This window comes from Contarinia nasturtii, unplaced genomic scaffold, assembly GCF_009176525.2.
Source record: "Contarinia nasturtii isolate CC-2019 unplaced genomic scaffold, AAFC_CNas_1.1 Cnas_scaffold_695, whole genome shotgun sequence".
NCBI classification, from domain to species: Eukaryota; Metazoa; Arthropoda; class Insecta; order Diptera; family Cecidomyiidae; genus Contarinia; species Contarinia nasturtii.
Genome location: NW_022198046.1, coordinates 190,763 through 209,761, shown reverse-complemented (window position 1 = coordinate 209,761; position 18,999 = coordinate 190,763). Strand labels below are relative to the sequence as shown.

Here is an 18,999-nt window from a genome sequence, read left to right as displayed (position 1 = left end):
CCTTTATGTATTAATGTTTACAACGGACATTCTATTCACACACAACTGTGCAATAAAAATCGCTGGTACAAGCCATTAGATTGTATATGAAATTTGAGAATAAGAAGTTTTTTTTTCACTATTTGTGTGTTCTATACCGAGCCTTCGAGAGTGTGAAATATTTATACCGTTAAACTGCGTCGCATATCAAAGCGAAACAAAATTCTGTTACTAAAACAAGGCAGAACAGTAGCTAGTTATCAGCACAAAATGAAACTTACACATTTTGTATAGTAAAAAGTCAATGTTCTTTATTCCTTTGGTAACGAAATATTGTCTCGCTTTGATATGCAACCGTTTTGAGTCGCGTTTCGATATGCGAGTAAACAATAAGTTGTTTTTATTCTAGAGCGTTCATTTATTTTTCAATGAAACAGAAAGGGAAAGCATTTTTGAAAAGAAAGTCGAGAGATATGATCGATTAAATTCGACTCGTCTGAAACAAATGATTTTTCGTTCAATATAAAAGTTTTCATCTCATTGATAACATACATCTGATAAAATATGTACTTCAGACGTCGTTACACATTCCGCAATACAAAAACTTATAGACCATTTGTACCTTTTGTACAATGTATATTTTAAAAAGAAACAAAAAACACGCGTGATCTGTTTCCCTTGAATGAAAATTTACATTTAAATGAATCAACACATTATCGTTTATTAGCTATGTATTCAGTGCAATAATTTCTTCGATTTTTCATTGAGGTGACTCAAACTTAAAAAATCGTTTGTAAATATTAAATAGAAAAAATAGAAAAACAATAGTTACAGAATAGTTACAGAATAGTTACAGACTACCGAAATGTGAGCATAGACTTTTATTAATCCAAATGATTACGCTCGAAGAAAGGTGCAAAATTGCGCAAGTTTCATTCATTTTCAAAATCATTCACGGTGAGTCACCGTCGGTGACATCAAATCAATACACATATCGAACAGTCTGTCTTATCATGCACCAGTTTATGATATTCACTACCAATTAGGAGGCATGATTTTACTTAATATGAGCCCATTAATTATATGCTCATCACATTTAATGCTCTTTATAGCATGAAATGCAAAAATAGTGATACAAATATTATTGATCTTGAGATTAGTTTTGACATTGTTGAACAATTGAAACTTTTTTTAAAAACAAAACAGATAATTTCATCTCTCTCCAAAGCAATATTCAAAATAAGAATTTATATTAACATTTATTAATTTATTTAAAATAAACCACCGGTGCAGTCATTATTATAATTATTAAGATACGAAAGCACTACAAGAGGATATCGAACAGCTGAAAACCTATTGAAAGAACCCGTTTGATTTTAAACAAAGAAAAATGTATCACAATGTCTATTCATTGAAAGTAAGACCCCAATTAAAAAAAAAAAGTATATTTTTAAGAAATAAAATCGTGTTTAGTTTTTCTTTATTCAGTCGATAAATTGACATTTTGATGAAAAAAATAATTAATTAACAATTGATTTCATTGTGTACGTAATTGGCAGCCAATGTTTTGACTTTTGAAATTGTTTCGTCATTGCCGTACTTTTGCTCGAATTCCAAATATTTCTTGAACAGCGTACGCATTTTCTTCATTGGAATTTTATGAGTTACAGCTCGTTCCAATGTTTGTCTAAAAAAAATTGATAAAATGAATAGAAGTTAAATTTTTTTTTTAATGGAACGACAGATGAATTCGAAAATTCATTTATTTTATACCTTGCAATATCGATATCGTTGGCTTTAATTAAGATATCGATATATTGTGACCAACAATCCACTCGCTTCGGATACGAAACTAAAATTTGCTCGAACAAAGCATGTGCATGGTCCTTCTGGTCAAACCTATTACACATAATGGCAAATCGACTAATAGTACTTATATCTGTGGAAAATAAGGGAAAATCCAATAACGTTATATCCATATAAATGTGCTGGAAAAAAACTTACGATCTCGTTCAGGCAAAGAATTCGAAGCTCTATTCAACAGAGCCTTGGCCTTATCATTCATATTGACTTCAAAAAGTGCATGGGCAGCGTTCAACCAGGCATCAGAATTTTGGCGAAATTTTTTTGTTATTGTTAGCACCATGTCACAGAGCTCTTGGATTCGTTTGCAATCGGCAAAAATTTTCAAACACACCGAATATACTTTGAATGGCTCGTTAACTAATAGTGCTTCTTTTAAAACTTCGTCGAATGCGTCTTTGCTCCCGAATCGAAGTTCCATATTGAGTAATGCGATCCACATATTCAAACGTTCTTGTTGTTCGCGAACGTCAATAGTTTTTAGAGCTTTTTTCCCAATAGCACGGGCTCTATCAATTTCAGTTGCTTGAACATGAAAAACCATGTAATTTATCCAGGCTCGACTATTACTTGGCTCCGCCATTACAAGTCGATCGAATTGATCGATGCTTGTTGGTAAAATTGAATCATCAGCTAAACTTTTCTCTATTTCTCGTATACGAGCCTCTTCCAAACGTGCAGCAGCAAAGCGCTCTTTTGACGATAACTTTCGTTTTTTTGGTGAATCGGTTTCATCTTCACTTGAACTCTCTGAATCTTCAGAATGTCCATCATTCACATTCAAATCGGTTGACCAAAAATTTGAAACACCAGGCAACTTCTTATCTTCCTCGTCATCTTCGCTAGAACTATCGGCTAAATCCATTGCACCATCGATTTGAGAAAGTTTCATTGAAAATCGCTTTCCAGATGGAGTTTTTGAAGATGGTGACTTTTTTAAGGTTGAATTTAAGACGGCTTTTTTTGTTGATTTTTTTTGCGGAGTTTCGTGGCCTAGTTTCTTTTTCTTGCTTGGAATTGGATCAGTATTTTTACTTACTGACATAATCTTTGTGGCTGCAAATTTGTTTATTTTCTTCTTTTTTGATGGTGTTCCTGTTTCATCATCATTTTTCTCCCCCAACTCAACTGACTGGCTATTCTTGTCTACTTGTAAAATATCTGTCTTTCGTTTTTTGCCTTTTTTATTCGATCCACTTTGAATAATCGTTGTGCTTGAATCGTCTGCATCGCTTTCTTCTTTTATTTCAACAATAATATTGCCAATGTCTTCTTTATCTAATTTTTTCTGGTTTTTCTTTTCCTTCTTTTTGGTTGCATTCGAATCATTTTCCTCGTCTTTCACTTCCAATTTTATAAATTCCAACTTTTGATCAATTTTCCTGTTGTAGAGCTCATACAAGCCATGGAACATACCTAGAGTGAAAGGAATATGAGATTTTTATGAAAATATATGTAAAATTTAAGAAGATGGCTCGAAAAATTTTATATGGAACATACCAATAAAGTGATCTCCTTTAACATCGATAACTGACACATTCACCTGGGAACCTTCATTAATTCCTTTTGTAATTACTGGCTGAAAGTCATTGTAATGAACTCGATTCGGAATATAGACAAATCGGTTTGTCCACTTTGTTGGATACACAATAATAATATCTTCCAAAATCAATAGCACATTTGCCTTGAAACCATGATGTGTCAAAAGTTGTTGCACTGCATTTTCTTCCATTTGCTTAGTTTCTGCACGCTCGATATATTTTGGTTGTACAGTTCCATACAATATTTTATTCGAATAATCAATCCAAACGATGAGAATTTTGTGTTTCTGATCCTTCTTTTTTGTTGCATCATTACTTTTCGTGACATAGACTTTAACATTTCCGTCTAGCAAAAATGTGCGTAATGGACAATTATTACCATCAGTTCGATCAGACTCAGTGGGTACACCTTCAACTATTTGACCAATTCGATAAGATTTTATTGGATCCTTTGATTTAATTCGTTTATCTATCTCCTCAATGTCATTGAAGTATCGTCGAACCATTTGTACGGTATGCTTGAAACTTCCCGGCCAAACGTCATCCAATCGAGCACTGCATGTTAGAGTTTTTAGTAAACTATTTTTTGCCAAAATTCGTACATAAATCTTCTGATCTGGCAATAGTGTAACATCGCCGCATTTTCCATAGTTTTCAACAAACATGTTTAAATGAATTGACACCCTTATTGAATGAAGACCCTTAATTAAGCATTGTACATCGATCAATTCATTTGAAACATTTTTAATCATGGCTGGTATGACGTCACCAATTTTGATTTCTGAAAATTTTTTCACAACATTCGATTCACCAGAAATATCCTTAACATCTCGAATTGAATAACAATTCGGTGCAACACCGATGGCTTCAACATCATCATTACATTGATAGGCACGATGCAATGCATGTACTAAACTTGGAAAATCTGACAAGTACATAATTGGTATGAATCCATTAAGGTTCTCTTTCAAAAAAGCAACATCGATTCCGGTTGGTTGAATTGCGCTAATTTTACCGCTATGAACACCTCCAATGTCGGTTAGAAAATCGGCCAATCCAAGAGTGATATACCTTTTATCGTCTTCATCGTTTCGTATGTGTTTGATATTGACCTTAATTATTTGTCCAACATAAAACTTCTCTGCCGTACTCAATTCGTTTGCGGTCAACTGGCTTCGATAAATCATTCCGGTTAAATAGTCAAAGAATTCAATCAGCCAACCATCAGAAATACACCGTTTCACTACTCCAACAAATACCGAATCTCGCGATAAATTTGTATTTGCCGTTATAATTGAAGCTTTTTCATCCATATAATCCTTAAGATTTGTTACGAAAATTTCTTGCTTCGCCGAATTTTTACACAACACTCGACACTTCAATTTACGATTCGGTTGTAGTTTTTCCATTGGTGTAGATTTTGATAAATACAATGGATGAATGTAGCCTTTGATTTGACCCACTGTTATCGCGTATCGACCATCACCCAATTTTCTTTGTATAGTTGCATTGATAATATCTCCTGTTTTTACATCGTTACATGAGAAGTATTTTTCACCAATAATTTTTGCATCAACTGAACACACATGAAGTAAATCAATTGGATCATAATGAATCACACGTACTTTGTGCTCTGAATTAGCTTGGTATTTCGAAAACAGCGTTTCTGAGTCAAAATTTGCTTTCATGTCGCCTTTTAGCGAACGAAGACTGATAATACCTGTGGATGAATCAGATAGAATAGAATGGAATTTAATCAATAAGTAATGTAATTTTCAACTGATGGTACCTTTTGCATTCGGTAATTTCAAAATAATTCCGCCGGTTCCTATGTGTGAAACTATCGCCTTTTCAACGATTGTACCAATCGGTAATATATTTTTTTCGTTGGCATTGAGTTCAAATTTGCTTTGTAGATTTAACGATAAATATACGATTTTTGTTAATGGCATAACATATAAAACTCGTGCCGTTAATTTTGAGTTGACTTCAAAATGTTTCGGTTCTTTTGGAATGTGCTTACTCGAAACACCCAATTGATGCTCATTGATATACGCCACTAAACTATTTTCAAATATTGTGCCTTGGAGACCATCTTTCAATACTTTTGTGACATTGAATTTCACGAGAATTCCGGGAAGAATATGATTAACGTTTGGTTCTTTGAATTGTGCGACAGAATTTTTCGAATAATCAACCAATTCAAATGTTGCCGTACTTGCGGTTTGTGCATTGGTAATCTTTTTTACTCGACAAAAATAAACACCTCCAACAATTAGATCGCCTTTTGTTTCTGGCAAAAATCCTCGTAAATTTGTAACGCCAGTTTCCAAAACAAAACCATGTTCTTGACGCTCAGCTATTGCTGCAAATACCATCATATTTGTTGAAATAGTTTGATGTTGAAAATCAGCTTGAATGTCTTTAGGCAACATGCTTAATTCTATCTGAACTTTAAATGTTTTGCTGGTATCTAATTTCATCACTTTCACACAAACAACCTGACCAATTTGGAAAAGACTGGTCAACGGTTTATATTCATCCTCACTGTTGGACTTGGTATCGTCGCCCTCATTCTCGATGTATTTTTGAGTAAGTTCCAAATAGGTTTGTGAAATGGCAGAAACATTAACGGTTCCATTCATGCGACCCGGCAGAGCAACCTCTATTGATGTTGGATTTATGGTTTTCACACAGCCCAAAATAATCATACCTGGGGTTGAATAATAAAGAAAAGAATGGAAGTGATGGAATAATTCATCAATAATTAATGGAAATAAAGTGCAATGATCATACCCTCTCGAACTGTTTTGAATGATAGTAATTCAGCGGAAACTGCTTCGATGGATTTTGGTTTATTTTTCACTTCATTCTGTTTCTCCAATCGCGCTGCTTCACGTTGTTTCTTATTCGGTTTATCTTTGCGTGGTTTTGGTTTTGTTACCGCACCAAAGCTCTATTTTTCCAAATGAAAGAAGTTTGGGTTATTTTTTCTCAGAATATTTCCAACCACTCATAACAATTTTTTATTTCATTATTACTTACCAATGTTGTTTCTTTCGGCTTTTTTTGTACGACACCACCACGGGGAAAACTAGTTTCGGTAATAACCATGATGCCAGTGAAAAAAAAATATATTTTCAATTTTTATGCGGTAAATATATTCAATCGCGTGCTACACAATATTTATACTAATACAGTGTCCACATGGTTTTGGCATTATCATTTGACATTTGTTTTTAATAAATTCTCTTGACTGCTAACAGCGCCATTTTTATACGAATATTTGCATGGTAATATGAAAAAAGTCATTATAGCACACGCGCTTTTTTGACATAAAAAAACAATGTGTTTTTGACCGGTTGTTTCAATAGGCAAACATAAAAAAGTTGTGACAATTTTCAATATAATTGTTTATTAATTTGTTTTAAATTTCAAAATGTCAAGTAGTGAAGGTAACAGTTGTTTATTCAATATAAAATATTTTCAAAAAATATAAAGTAGTTAATTTTGATCTATAGTTTTGGAAGAAAACGTAGTTGAACATCACATCGATAGTGACGACGAACTAGACGATGAAGATGATTGGAATGAGGATGAAGTGGATCAAGAGCCGACAAAATGCTTATTTTGTGACACAATTGACGAATCCATTGAAAAGGCCATTGAACATTTGGAGCATCAACATCATATCACCTTGAGTTATCTCAAACAAAAATTCAACTTGGATCAATATTCGTATATTAAGGTAACAAACTCCATATTTATTGAGAATGAATTTATTTCAAATTAATTTAACAATATTTTCAGATGATAAATTATATCAAAAAACATAATATAACAGCCGAGAGCCTGATTAAAATCAATCAAGTACTTTGGAATGACGATGAATATATGAAACCGGTTGAAGTAGATCCATGGTTAATGTTTGGTACGTACTTCATCATTTTGCAAATGTTCATGTATTTTAAGGAACGATGATTTCAGATATTGAAGAACTGGAAAAAAGTCATTCTGATTCAAATAAAATTAGCGATGCACACAAAATCGAATCGCTGGAGCGACAACTTAAAGAAAAGGATGTGCACATAGAGCACTTAGTTGATCAAATCAGCGAAATGAAAAAATGCTTTGAAGCATGGATTGAGCGTTGTTCAGAAACCAATGGATCTAAATCAGACTTTTCACAGCTCACTCATGATTTGCCGGAAAATACAGAACAAACACATGTAGCGAAAATTCCAATAAAAGTCGATGAATCGTATTTTATGACATATGCTCATTATGGTATTCATTATGAGATGCTTAGCGTAAGTGCACACTGTACAGTTTAATGATCTGTCAAGTTCGAATGTAATAGATTTTGAAAACAATTTAAATCGAAACAGGATACCGTTCGCACTAATAGCTATCGTGAGGCAATTTTGAAAAATCGTGATTTGTTTGAAAATAAAATGGTACTTGATTTGGGTTGTGGGACCTCTATACTATCCATGTTTTCATCACAGGTGAATTTATCGTTTAAAAATCATATTTTTTATTGACATAGATATTTATTAGTAATTGTATTCTTCAAAATAATTCTGTTGTAGGCAGGAGCTAAGAAGATTATCGCAGTCGATCAATCTGAAATTATATACCACGCGATTGATATTGCACGGAAAAATAAAATTACAAATATTGAATTTGTAAAAGGTCGGCTAGAAAATATGGATCTACCTCTGGCCAAAGGTGAAAAGGTTGATATTTTAGTGTCCGAGTGGATGGGTTATTTATTACATTTCGAATGTATGCTTGATTCTGTAATTTACGCACGCGATAATTATTTAAAACCTGGTGGATTATTGCTTCCGAATAGATGTACCATTAATCTCGTAGCGTTTGGAGATGTGGAGCGGCATAACGAGTATATTGGATTTTGGAAAAATGTCTACGGTTTTGATATGGGAGTTTTACAATCCAAGGTTCTTAGAGAAGCCATCGTGGAAACCTGTAGAAAAGAATATATTCTAAGCGATCCAGTTATTTTATCCGATTTAAACATGAACGAAGTTGATTACACGTATCCCAACTTTAATTATGATTTTAAATTGAAAATAGAAAAAAGCGGAAAATTCACAGCATTCGTTGGCTATTTTGATACCTTCTTTGATCTACCACAAGGTGTAAACTTTTCGACTGGGCCACACTGTAAGCCGACACACTGGAAACAGGTTGTATTTTACATGAAAAATCCAGTTTCGGTTAATGAAGGAGACATCATTTCTGGCCAATTTCAATGCAGTCGAGGAAAAACAGATGCACGAGCTCTTTGCGTCAAAATTATTGCATTTGATCAAGAACTTTTATTCAGTTTGTCCTAATAACTTTTGAAATTGTATTTAAAAAAATCGTCACATTAAAGAATTCTTTACATTTACCAGAATGTATACATTTATTGTTTGGAAAATAAATAAAAATTCTTTATACGATTATTATCTTGGCAAGAGGTTTGTTCTCTGCACTCGAGCAGATGTGAACATAGGCTGTACTTTTTTTATAAGAATCATTTTCAAGCTACCTCCCAAATAAACGTTGGAAGATATAATCATTACGAATAGCAGCGCCACTGTGACATTTGGGAATGTAAATATATATATAACATATACAATAGTAGTCGAACGTGAAACAACGCACAAGTTTTCATTCTGAAAGAAAATAAAAGATTTAAAATTTTTACCAAGTGCATTTTTAATACATAACCAAGAAGAAAAAAATCTATAGAAATTAATATTAATTGTGTTTGTCTGCGTATTTACCTAAATTATATTTTGTAAAAGAAAAGTTAAAAAATGTTTCGTAATATATTTTTTGTTTTGAAGTGAATGAAATTTAAGGAAACATGAAATACGACTAAGAATTCATATTATTTTTATGTTTGTAAAAAATATTTTCCAGTTCATTGAATTATTTCAAAGAGGTTTGTTTGTTTTTTTTTAATCATTTGCAATAGACTAGAATTCCTTAGAAGAATATACATATTATGAAGACAAATAAAATGACCACTTAAAAAATCTTATCAAATATATATTATTCAAAAAAATGTATCGCAATTCGGTGACTGGAGAGTATATTGGTGAGATCAAAATATACGATATTTTCCCAAATGAAACTTAATATTCGTTTCATTTAATTTGCGTGTATGACATGATTTAAGATAAAATTCCCAACGATAATTCATTATAGGTGATGCATATATATATTATCTGTCTATTGGTGAGAAAAATTATAAATAAACATACGGAACGATGTAAATGTTTGTGAATGAATACCCTTCTGTATACTTACAAGTTAACACATAGTGAAGACAGGATTTTTGTTGGAGACATGTGCACTTGAAAATAATAGAAAAAATGTCTTATGCTTATGTAAATTCATAACAATTTCTACACAGAAAGATTTGATCTCAGCTTATTTCGTTTTCGAATCCATGTTTTGAAGTACCAAACTTTAAACATCGAAATATTTTCGTTTTTGGTATAATATTAATATCTTTCCAAAAAAAGAAACTATCATATCTATAAGAAAACATTCCATTTAAAATTATTAAACCAAATTAAAATCTTTTTCGGCGGAAAAGTGTTCAAAAAATGCTTACTTTTCGACCAAATTCATCAATTGTTGAATGAATTATTAATTTATGCGTTGATTATTAAATATTCAGTCGGATATAAAGTCAAACTTTGATTTGTCTTGTAATTGGTGATTTTAATTTTTCATTGATTAGTTATTCTAGTTTAAACAATTTTATTAAAGTGATTTTTTACGTCAACATTTGCAGCTTAGCCCGTATTGAACATTTATTCGAAATGTCGTTTGATGAACAAAAACAAAGAGGACGCGGTTGGCATGGTTCATTCTATGATAAAGAACGCCCGGGCACTTCATCTGGTAAATTTGAATATGAAATATAAACTCCATTGAAATGTCCGTTTAGTTCATTTTCGAAAAAATATGTATATATCACACAAATAGGAAAGAGACTGCGTGAGGAAAGCAACGGTCGAGACTCTAAACGACATGCACCAGAAAATAAACGTAAATCTATTTTATCTAAACTCTCAAAGAAGATAAAAATTACAACAAAGCGATAAATATTTATAGGTTTTCCAAATCGTCGAAGTGCGTTGCAAATGATAGTTCACACAAAACCCCATAACGGAGCTACGAGCCATGATCCAAGTGCAATTAGAGGTGAACGTGTAGTATTAGAGGCAAATTATTTTGCACTTCAATCGCGAATGAATAATTTCGAATGGAAGATTTATAAATATCACGTTTCATTTGAACCGGAATGCGATTTGAAACGTTTACAATATTTTTTGATGGCACAACATAGAACTGAAATTGGTGGATATCTTTTTGATGGTAGTCAACTATTTTCAATACGGAAATTACACGGAGAAAACAACATGGTCGTGTTTACGTCAACAACACGTGATGATAAAGTTTATTCCATTAAATTTGTATTTACTCGGATCGTATCAATGACCGATCAAGAGTCTCTCCAAGTCTTGAATTTGATTCAACGCCGTAATATGAGTGGATTAAGACTGCAAGTGGTCGGGCGAAATTATTATGATCCACAAAACATGGTAATTTTTCGAATCCACCAATAACACTGTCTCAACAGTCGGAAGACCGGTTGCTAGTATATTTTATATTAATTTGTTAAATGCTCTTTTTAGATTGATTTAAACCGTTTTAATATACAATTATGGCCTGGATACGAAACATCGATTCGTTATCACGACACGGGCATTTTACTTAATTGTGACATTGCACATAAAGTAATGAGAACAGATACTGTATATGATTTAATGAGAGACATACAGAAAAATAATCCGCAAAACTTTGAAAATGCATTCAAAAGTAAAGTACTTGGAATGACGGTTCTCACTGGCTATAATGATAAAACATATCAAATCCATGATATTGATTTTAGCAAGACTCCTTCAACTACGTTTTCAAGAAAGAACAAGGATATATCAATCAAAGAATATTATGCTGAGGTTTGATTCAGAACTACATACAAATATACCAACGATATGTATGATTGTTTAATTTTTCGATTTTTTTAGAGGTATCAAATTGGAATAAGAGATGCTTCACAACCGCTATTGATATCTCAACCGAGAGCAAAAGATTTACGTGGCGGTGAAAAGAAACCAGCATGGCTTGTACCAGAGCTCTGTAGAATTACCGGTTTGGACGAGAGACAACGGAATGATATGAAGTAAGTGATCGTCTTTTCTTCAGCTAAATATTTCTCTAGTTCATTTTAAATATTCTTTTTGTAAAATTCCAGTTTAAAGATGGCACTTAAACCGTATTCACAAATGCAACCCCATGTTAGACGTCAACGTCTTTTAGATTTTAATCATCGCATTCAAAGCAGCGATGAAAATGTTCGAATCAAAGAAGAATGGGGTCTTGAGGTACAGCGTGAGCTCGTAAAAATCAATGCTTACTGCATTGGTCGTGAAACAATAGAATTTGCAGGGGGGCAAAAACTACCGTAATGATTAAATCGACTTTAGCAAAACCATAAGCAGAAAAATGCATAACATTGATACTTTTTCGATTTAGTGTTGAACGAGCGAGTTGGGAAAGAGATTGTGGCAGAGAGCGCTATAAAATTTACAAATCAAAAGAACTAAGAAGATGGTTGGTAGTTTGCCCAATGTCTATGGAGCGCGAAATGAGGCAATTTGTACAAAAGTTACAACAATTTGCTGGTAATTTCAATTCTTGCATCAATTCATTGGGTTCTGATTTTTTTAATATTCAAATATTTCTTATAGATAAAATGGACTTCCATGTCACTGAACCACGGTGGTAAGTAAATATTGATATCTTTGGTTAGAATTCAATGGACATTATTACTTTTCGTATTAATTATTTTGCATTTATTATCATTCTTAGGAAATTGTTTGACTCAGATATACAAATGATTCACGAAATCGACGGATTGGCAAGCTTAAATCCAAACATGATATTATTCGGCACTACTACAAATAGTCGAAAAAATTCTGATTTGTAAGTATCATCGTATAGTTCCGCCGCATGGAATAATTCAATAATAATTAATAATAATTTTGCAGATACTCATCAATAAAGAAGAAATGCTATGCTGATTACGCTATTCCATCTCAGGTTATAACAAGACATATTCTGAATAGTCAAAAAAATAAATATGATTCGGTTGTCACTAAAGTTGCTGTTCAAATGTAAGAATTTTTCGGCCAATTTTTTTTAAAACTTTTATTCAATATTTATTCATTTATTTTTTAGTTGCACAAAATTGGGCGGGGCGCCATGGTTCGCTCGCTGCCCGTTAAAAAATACTATGACAATTGGCTTTGATATAGCTAAAGACTCAAGTAACCGAAATGTTACTTATGGTTGTTTGGTGGCCACAATGGATCTCAGAGAAGATGTGAATTTCTTCAGTGTGGTCAGTAAAATCGAGGGAATGGACTGCAGTCGAGACTTGGTGATAAATGTCATCAAAGCATTAAATGCTTATGAAGAAAAACATAATAGATTACCTACTACTATATTTTTCTATCGTGGTGGTGTCAGTGACGGAGAATTGCAGTATGTTCGTGATGTTGAATTAGATCACCTAACAACCACTCTTAAAGAAAGATATAAAAGGCATGAGATGGAATTTAAAATGGCATACATCATTGTAACCAAGAAAATGAATACACGATTTTTCCAAAGATTTGGTAATGATGTTAGAAACCCAGATCCGGGAACGGTTATCGACAATACCGTTACTCTCAAGGAAAGATATGAATTTTTCCTGGTTTCGCAAGTATGTAATCAAGGAACTGTATCACCAACTAATTATAATATTATTTATGACTCGACAAACCAACCGCCAGAAAGGGTTCAAGCATGGACTTACATTCAAGCACATTTGTATTATAATTGGTACGTGTTGTTTCCCATCTATTGGAATTACTATATTTGGCTAATGGCTATATAATTGATTTTTTCGTGGTAATTTCAGGTACGGTACTACTCGAATTCCAGCTGTTCTTCAATATGCAAATAAACTGGGCTTTCTGGTATCCAACTATATACATCGAGTACCTAATTACTTACTTTGTGACAAACTATTCTTTTTATAAATGGAATTTTATGTTGATTTAATTCATTTATGTTAGAGGAAAGAAACAGCAACTGTCTCGCTGTTTACAATTTTTATTTTCATTATGTTTACATTAGGTACATGTTTTTAATGTCAAAACATATTGTAAAATATGTGTTTGATGTAGCATGCTCGATTGATATTTGCAAATATTTTTCAACCCGTTTATGTTCATTAAACTGACTGGTGAGTTTTTTCTATTACATGTTCACTAAACGTAGAAGTATATCATTGTTCAAATGAATTTAAAAATACTTCCACTAGTGCCGACATTATCTCCCAGGAAGCACAGCTGTTCTTATCATGTTCTTATAGAATAACGTATTCTTATCCAGTTCTTATATATATTAATATATTCTTGCTATTCTTACAATGTTAAAATGCAAATATTATTTAAGAACTAAGACGCTATTCTTTGCAAGTTCTTAACATATTCTTGTTCTAGTTTAGCGCGCACTAAGAAATAAGAAAAAATAGATTTTGAAATTTTAATATTTTTCAACGAAATTAAAATCAATCTATACTAAAATCAATTGAACTAACCTTAAAATATTATAATTTGCAAATTTAAGCAGCAATGTATCGATATTTACAAACATGATAATTTTCTAATTTTCTAATTTTTCTGATATTTTCCAATTTTCCGAAGGCATGATTTTTTAAGAGCTATCACATCTACATTTGACGGTAAAATGGTTTTCGTTTCAAAATTTGGCCTGGAAATATGTTCGAATTCATGATTTTAATCTCATATTTATTCCTTGCCATGTTTCTTGATTGTATTGTAACTTATCACACGTCAAATTTGCAAAAAAAAATATTACTTTTCCGCACACACCTAGTATTGGAATCGGTCGAAAAATTAACACCCTCAAAAAACATGTTTTCTGGGTGTTTTAGGAGCCAGGGAACACGAATCTAGCGATGTCCGAATGTATGTGCGTGGTACCCTGTACGCTGTACGCAAAAATTTGTTAACACGATAACTTTCAAACAAGAAAAGTAATTCAAAATCTGACTTCACAGGATGATTGGGGGTACCGAGGAATAGAAACCATTAGATTTTGAGCGACTTTGGTTGATAGAGTGACGTGTCATGTCTGGTGTGATGCCCATGGCCATGGCCATCCATGGGAAAAATTCAATTTTTCTTCCAAAAGTGATATTTAATGTATTCTTAAACACTCAAAAATGTGTATTGGGGGCCTCCCAACGGAAGGTTTTTGGGTACGAGAAAACCGAATATGACGTTAGTTTTGCAATACAAATAATTTTCGACACACTTTTCATACAAAAATTTCACAGGTTATTTTTTTCACTCAAAAATAACATTCCGAGAGTTTGAAGAGATTTGAAGGAATAATAGGGGTACCTCCCGTACAAAATTTTGGATTTTTTGCTCAAAAACGAAAATTTTGTATGGAAGTGGTACCAATTGTATTGAAATTTCTTCAAACTTTCAGAATGTTAGCTTTTTGTGAAAAATTAACTTCTGCAAATTCTCACATGATTACGATATCATACAGGCATTGAAAAGTCTATCAAAAATTATTTGTATCGCAAAACTTATATAAGATTCAGGTTTCTCATGAATTCAAATTTACAGTAAAACATATGTTATAAATGCATGTTATGGACCACAGTGCGGAAAAGTTCATCTTACGGATGTAAGACATTTTATTTTTTAATTATGTTATGGTGAGAACAATTCTACGAAGTTCATATTGATATTCTTAATGAAGTTCTTACTATGTGCTTAATTGTTCTTATCTAGCTATATAAGTTCATAGTAAGAATGAATAAAGTACGCTAAGCCCCGCCTTTTTGGGGCCCTTTGTACTTAGTGGATTCTTATACTGCGATATAAGAACAAGTGAAGAACTTGCTATTCTTTTCTATATTCCATTAAGAACTTGATAAGAATAGCTGTGCTTCCTGGGCGATATAAGAACAAGTGAAGAACTTGCTATTCTTTTCTATATTCCATTAAGAACTTGATAAGAATAGCTATTCAGTAGGGACTTTGCCACTAACAATACATAATTTACACTGTCATATTTTTGCAAAATATTGTTTTATGATGTTTAAAAATGTACATAGTTGATTTTAAAGTTGGCAGTCTGACGGCAGATGACTTCAGGTGAAGAAATGGAAAGTCAATAATGGAATTGATTGTTATATGCATAAAAACTATAAAATTTAAATGCAAGAAATTTACTAAAAATACGTAATTATTAAGGCAAAACGTTCATTTTGGAAATATTGAAGAACTTCATTTATTTGTAAAAATGTGGTGACTACCATAAATACAATTTGAGATACGAAAAATAAACGTTTTTTATTTTTGATAATAATCAGTATGGATGAAATTCGAATAAAAAGTTCAATTTTTCGAAATTTTCTAAAATGATCTAAATCTCGATTATTATCGGTTGCGTACAGATATTTGCAATCGACCGTTATTTTCATAAGGATAATGTCACTTGAACATACATTTCGTACAAAGACAACAGGGAATTTTCTATGTTAGTGACTCAATTTTTTTTAATGCTGCTAAACCGGTAGTTAAATTCATAAAAATCGAACGTGCTTGGCTCAGAACCAATATATATTATATTGAATACGTTCATCATTTGATATGGAAAAGACGAAAAACGTTCGTTTTATACGGTTGTTTCATTGAAAATGAAAAGCGCGTTCGATTCTTATGAATTATGATACCGATGTAAACTTATACATATTATTTTAAGCACATAGCATTTGCAAAATGAATGATTTTTTTTGTATTTTATTGCAAAATATCAAATTTAAGAAAAATTCACATAGTTGACCATCATTTTAATTATGAGCTGAGAACATCAATGAAATTGAATAGTATATGCAATAAAATCTGGATATTTCTACTGAAATGATATGGCTGATAATGAATAAAATCTATGAGATTGCGACCTAAATCGACTAAATGTATGGATTGATTTTCGTATTTATGATTTCAGTATGAAAAAAACGTGTCGTTTTCGAGTTATTCTAATATACACATTGAAAAGGAAAATAACAGATACTATAAATTGATGGACATATGAATCGTTGCGGCGAAACAGTAGCTCTTATTTTTCTCCAAATAATACTGCAACATGAAGTTTTTTTCACACGGTTTATTTGTTGTAATACAACAAATAAACTATTCATAAAAAACTTTATAATACAGTATTATTTGGAGAAAAATAAGAGCTACTCTTTCGCCTCAACGATTCATATACCATATAGTCACAAAATTGCCAAATCTGAAGATGAAACTTTCCCATAAATATCCTAATATACAACAACATGCATATGCTTTATGTCAAAAATGTAATTATTTTTCTTATAGAATATCGAGACAAATTCAAATGCATATCGTGTCTTTGTGCGTATGTTTAGGTATTTATAGATGCAAAATGTTTGACAATTGGTATACATTATAAATTTTGATCACTTTTCATTTTAAACTCAATTCGCATTTCTAGGTATAAAAAAGCATTGAATTTGCTCGCATAAAATTGGAACTAATTCAAATTAAAATTAACTCTAATTTTGTCATATTGTATGATGAGATAGGGAATATTCCATTTTGGTTTGTCAACACGACTGTCCAATAAAAGCCAGTCAATATGAAAAAATTAAACAAATAATTATCGCGATAACAAATTCAATAATCAAGGGGCATTTTACACCAAATAAACTTGCATATTTGGATCGTTTATGGATTGAATTTAAGGTAATTATTGTTGGATCTGTGTTGTGTTTACATAGGATATCCGCCTCCATCCCATCCGATGTACGCTCACGACCATCGAGACTTTTGTAAGTCAATTTGTCCTTCAAGTGTTTTTGCCAAATAAATCACAAACAATTGACTTAATGCTGCACCTAGTGCAATTCCAGCAATCGTATACAGATTTCTTTCTGCCCAAACTCGAATAATTTCAATGCAACCATTTGTCCAAATTTTTTTGCTAGCCGCAGCTACTGATTCCTGTTGAACTCCGTATCCGCACATAATATTGACCTAGAAATGCGAATTGAGTTTAAAATGAAAAGTGATCAAAATTTATAATGTATACCAATCCAGATGAAATATCAGACGCATTTATGCAACAGCTGTATGGAACTCCGCCACGTTCGACACTAGGCGATGAACAATTAAAATATTCATTTTTGCCCCAATCCATATATCCCGCATTGCTCAAACCACAACATTTGAATTCTTGTTGAGCATAATCAATGAAGTTTTGCATATCCGGATCATCTCTATACTAGATTTGCGATAGAAGTAAAGTAAAAGAGAAATGTATATTATTGTCAATAATAACTATAAAAAATCTACATTTGTGGATTTCCGAAACTTAATTTTTCTACGTAATATAATTACTTACTAGATGTATCACTTTTTCGGTTAATGAATCTTCCAAAAATGTGTTCATATTGTGTGGAAAAACAAAACCAACTATTGCGACAGCCATCTCCATCAGAAACACCAACAACAAACACATTGAATAAAACTTCAATAGACATGTATTTTCACGTAGTGCACCCAAACAACCAGCAAAGCTGACCACAAATACTACCAGTCCAGCAATAACCAAGACCAAAGAAATATTCAATACAACATCATATATCGTATCCAACTTAAATAATGAAAAAAAATCGATATTCAATCAGTTCTTCAATGGAACTTTAATGAAAAAGTCATTTTACCTTAACCCATCCGGTTGCCTGATATTTCTCATAAACTGCATAAAAGCCTATTGAAATCATCAGACCTCCAAATAGCCAAAATATGAAATTCAATAAGAAAATCATATATTTGACACAGGAACTTATCTGTATCGTTCCAAAACGAAGAAAATACATGAGTGGTTAGTACATAAAAATTGTCACATCCAATGGCAATAAATATGGGTTTTTTTCTCTTACATATGTAAAATTTGGTGAAATTCGTCGATGCATAACTGCGTAACGAAGCAAAAAAAATTGGAAGAGAAACACACAATCTAATTACGAAAACATTCGTACTTCCTGTCCTATTTTTCACACGATTTTTGTGTTCACTATGCAAAAACTAAAATTCCAAAACTTTTTTTTTAATCCCAAGAGCTGTTGTTTTTTATTTGTGAAAATTGGACAAGAGAAAATGAAATGTTAATGTCTTTGAAGAAGAAGTGCAACCAATGCAACCAATTCTATTTTATTCTGATGTGTCAACAAACAACAATCGTCAGTGTTTTGGTGTATCTTTCTATGTGTTAGTATCACTGAACGAACACGCGTGATTATAAATCACGTTTCATTTCACGAATCTCTTTTCTGCTTCTATTGCCACCATGTTCAAAATTCGAAAGTATGATTATTTTCATTTTTCATCTAACATAAGAT

General features: G+C 32.1%; 4 protein-coding genes across 4 annotated transcripts; 2 read left to right on the top strand and 2 right to left on the bottom strand.

Annotated features, from left to right (window-relative positions):
- Positions 1-1,426: 1,426 nt before the first annotated feature.
- Positions 1,427-6,584, bottom strand: LOC116341079 (protein RRP5 homolog). The gene is made up of 7 exons (XM_031767938.1): positions 6,429-6,584; positions 6,180-6,339; positions 5,173-6,096; positions 3,343-5,103; positions 1,984-3,258; positions 1,753-1,918; positions 1,427-1,666 (listed from the first exon to the last, which is right to left on the bottom strand). Exons 1-7 carry the CDS (start codon positions 6,495-6,497, stop codon positions 1,504-1,506), a joined length of 4,518 nt encoding a protein of 1,505 aa, XP_031623798.1. The 5' UTR covers positions 6,498-6,584; the 3' UTR covers positions 1,427-1,503.
- Positions 6,585-6,720: 136 nt separating this feature from the next.
- Positions 6,721-8,860, top strand: LOC116340948 (protein arginine N-methyltransferase 1). Its single transcript, XM_031767722.1, has 6 exons — positions 6,721-6,838; positions 6,905-7,131; positions 7,194-7,314; positions 7,371-7,693; positions 7,772-7,891; positions 7,976-8,860. The coding sequence occupies exons 1-6, from the start codon at positions 6,823-6,825 to the stop codon at positions 8,744-8,746; spliced, it is 1,578 nt and encodes a 525-aa protein (XP_031623582.1). The 5' UTR covers positions 6,721-6,822; the 3' UTR covers positions 8,747-8,860.
- Positions 8,861-8,970: 110 nt separating this feature from the next.
- Positions 8,971-14,487, top strand: LOC116340947 (protein piwi-like). Its single transcript, XM_031767721.1, has 13 exons — positions 8,971-9,342; positions 10,204-10,313; positions 10,398-10,460; positions 10,527-11,017; positions 11,111-11,434; positions 11,504-11,658; positions 11,731-11,940; positions 12,012-12,160; positions 12,227-12,260; positions 12,348-12,461; positions 12,527-12,652; positions 12,717-13,364; positions 13,444-14,487. The coding sequence occupies exons 2-13, from the start codon at positions 10,232-10,234 to the stop codon at positions 13,562-13,564; spliced, it is 2,517 nt and encodes an 838-aa protein (XP_031623581.1). The 5' UTR covers positions 8,971-9,342; positions 10,204-10,231; the 3' UTR covers positions 13,565-14,487.
- A 1,348-nt stretch (positions 14,488-15,835) lies between these two features.
- LOC116341234 (tetraspanin-33-like) lies at positions 15,836-18,812 on the bottom strand. The gene is made up of 5 exons (XM_031768177.1): positions 18,541-18,812; positions 18,322-18,447; positions 18,000-18,251; positions 17,688-17,879; positions 15,836-17,632 (listed from the first exon to the last, which is right to left on the bottom strand). Exons 1-5 carry the CDS (start codon positions 18,571-18,573, stop codon positions 17,408-17,410), a joined length of 828 nt encoding a protein of 275 aa, XP_031624037.1. The 5' UTR covers positions 18,574-18,812; the 3' UTR covers positions 15,836-17,407.
- Positions 18,813-18,999: the final 187 nt, after the last annotated feature.

Coding starts and splice junctions, on each gene's coding strand:
- LOC116341079 (XM_031767938.1), bottom strand. CDS start 6,497: ATGGTTATTACCGAAACTAGTTTTCCCCGTGGTGGTGTCGTACAAAAA. Junction 6,340..6,428: donor AGCCGAAAGAAACAACATTG/GTAAGTAATAAT, acceptor TTGGAAAAATAG/AGCTTTGGTGCGGTAACAAA. Junction 1,919..1,983: donor TTCTTTGCCTGAACGAGATC/GTAAGTTTTTTT, acceptor TATTTTCCACAG/ATATAAGTACTATTAGTCGA.
- LOC116340948 (XM_031767722.1), top strand. Junction 7,132..7,193: donor ATCAATATTCGTATATTAAG/GTAACAAACTCC, acceptor CAATATTTTCAG/ATGATAAATTATATCAAAAA. Junction 7,694..7,771: donor TTCATTATGAGATGCTTAGC/GTAAGTGCACAC, acceptor AAATCGAAACAG/GATACCGTTCGCACTAATAG.
- LOC116340947 (XM_031767721.1), top strand. CDS start 10,232: ATGTCGTTTGATGAACAAAAACAAAGAGGACGCGGTTGGCATGGTTCA. Junction 10,314..10,397: donor ACGCCCGGGCACTTCATCTG/GTAAATTTGAAT, acceptor TCACACAAATAG/GAAAGAGACTGCGTGAGGAA. Junction 12,161..12,226: donor AAAGTTACAACAATTTGCTG/GTAATTTCAATT, acceptor TATTTCTTATAG/ATAAAATGGACTTCCATGTC.
- LOC116341234 (XM_031768177.1), bottom strand. CDS start 18,573: ATGCATCGACGAATTTCACCAAATTTTACATAT. Junction 18,448..18,540: donor TTTCACCAAATTTTACATAT/GTAAGAGAAAAA, acceptor GGAACGATACAG/ATAAGTTCCTGTGTCAAATA. Junction 17,880..17,999: donor CCGAAAAAGTGATACATCTA/GTAAGTAATTAT, acceptor TCGCAAATCTAG/TATAGAGATGATCCGGATAT.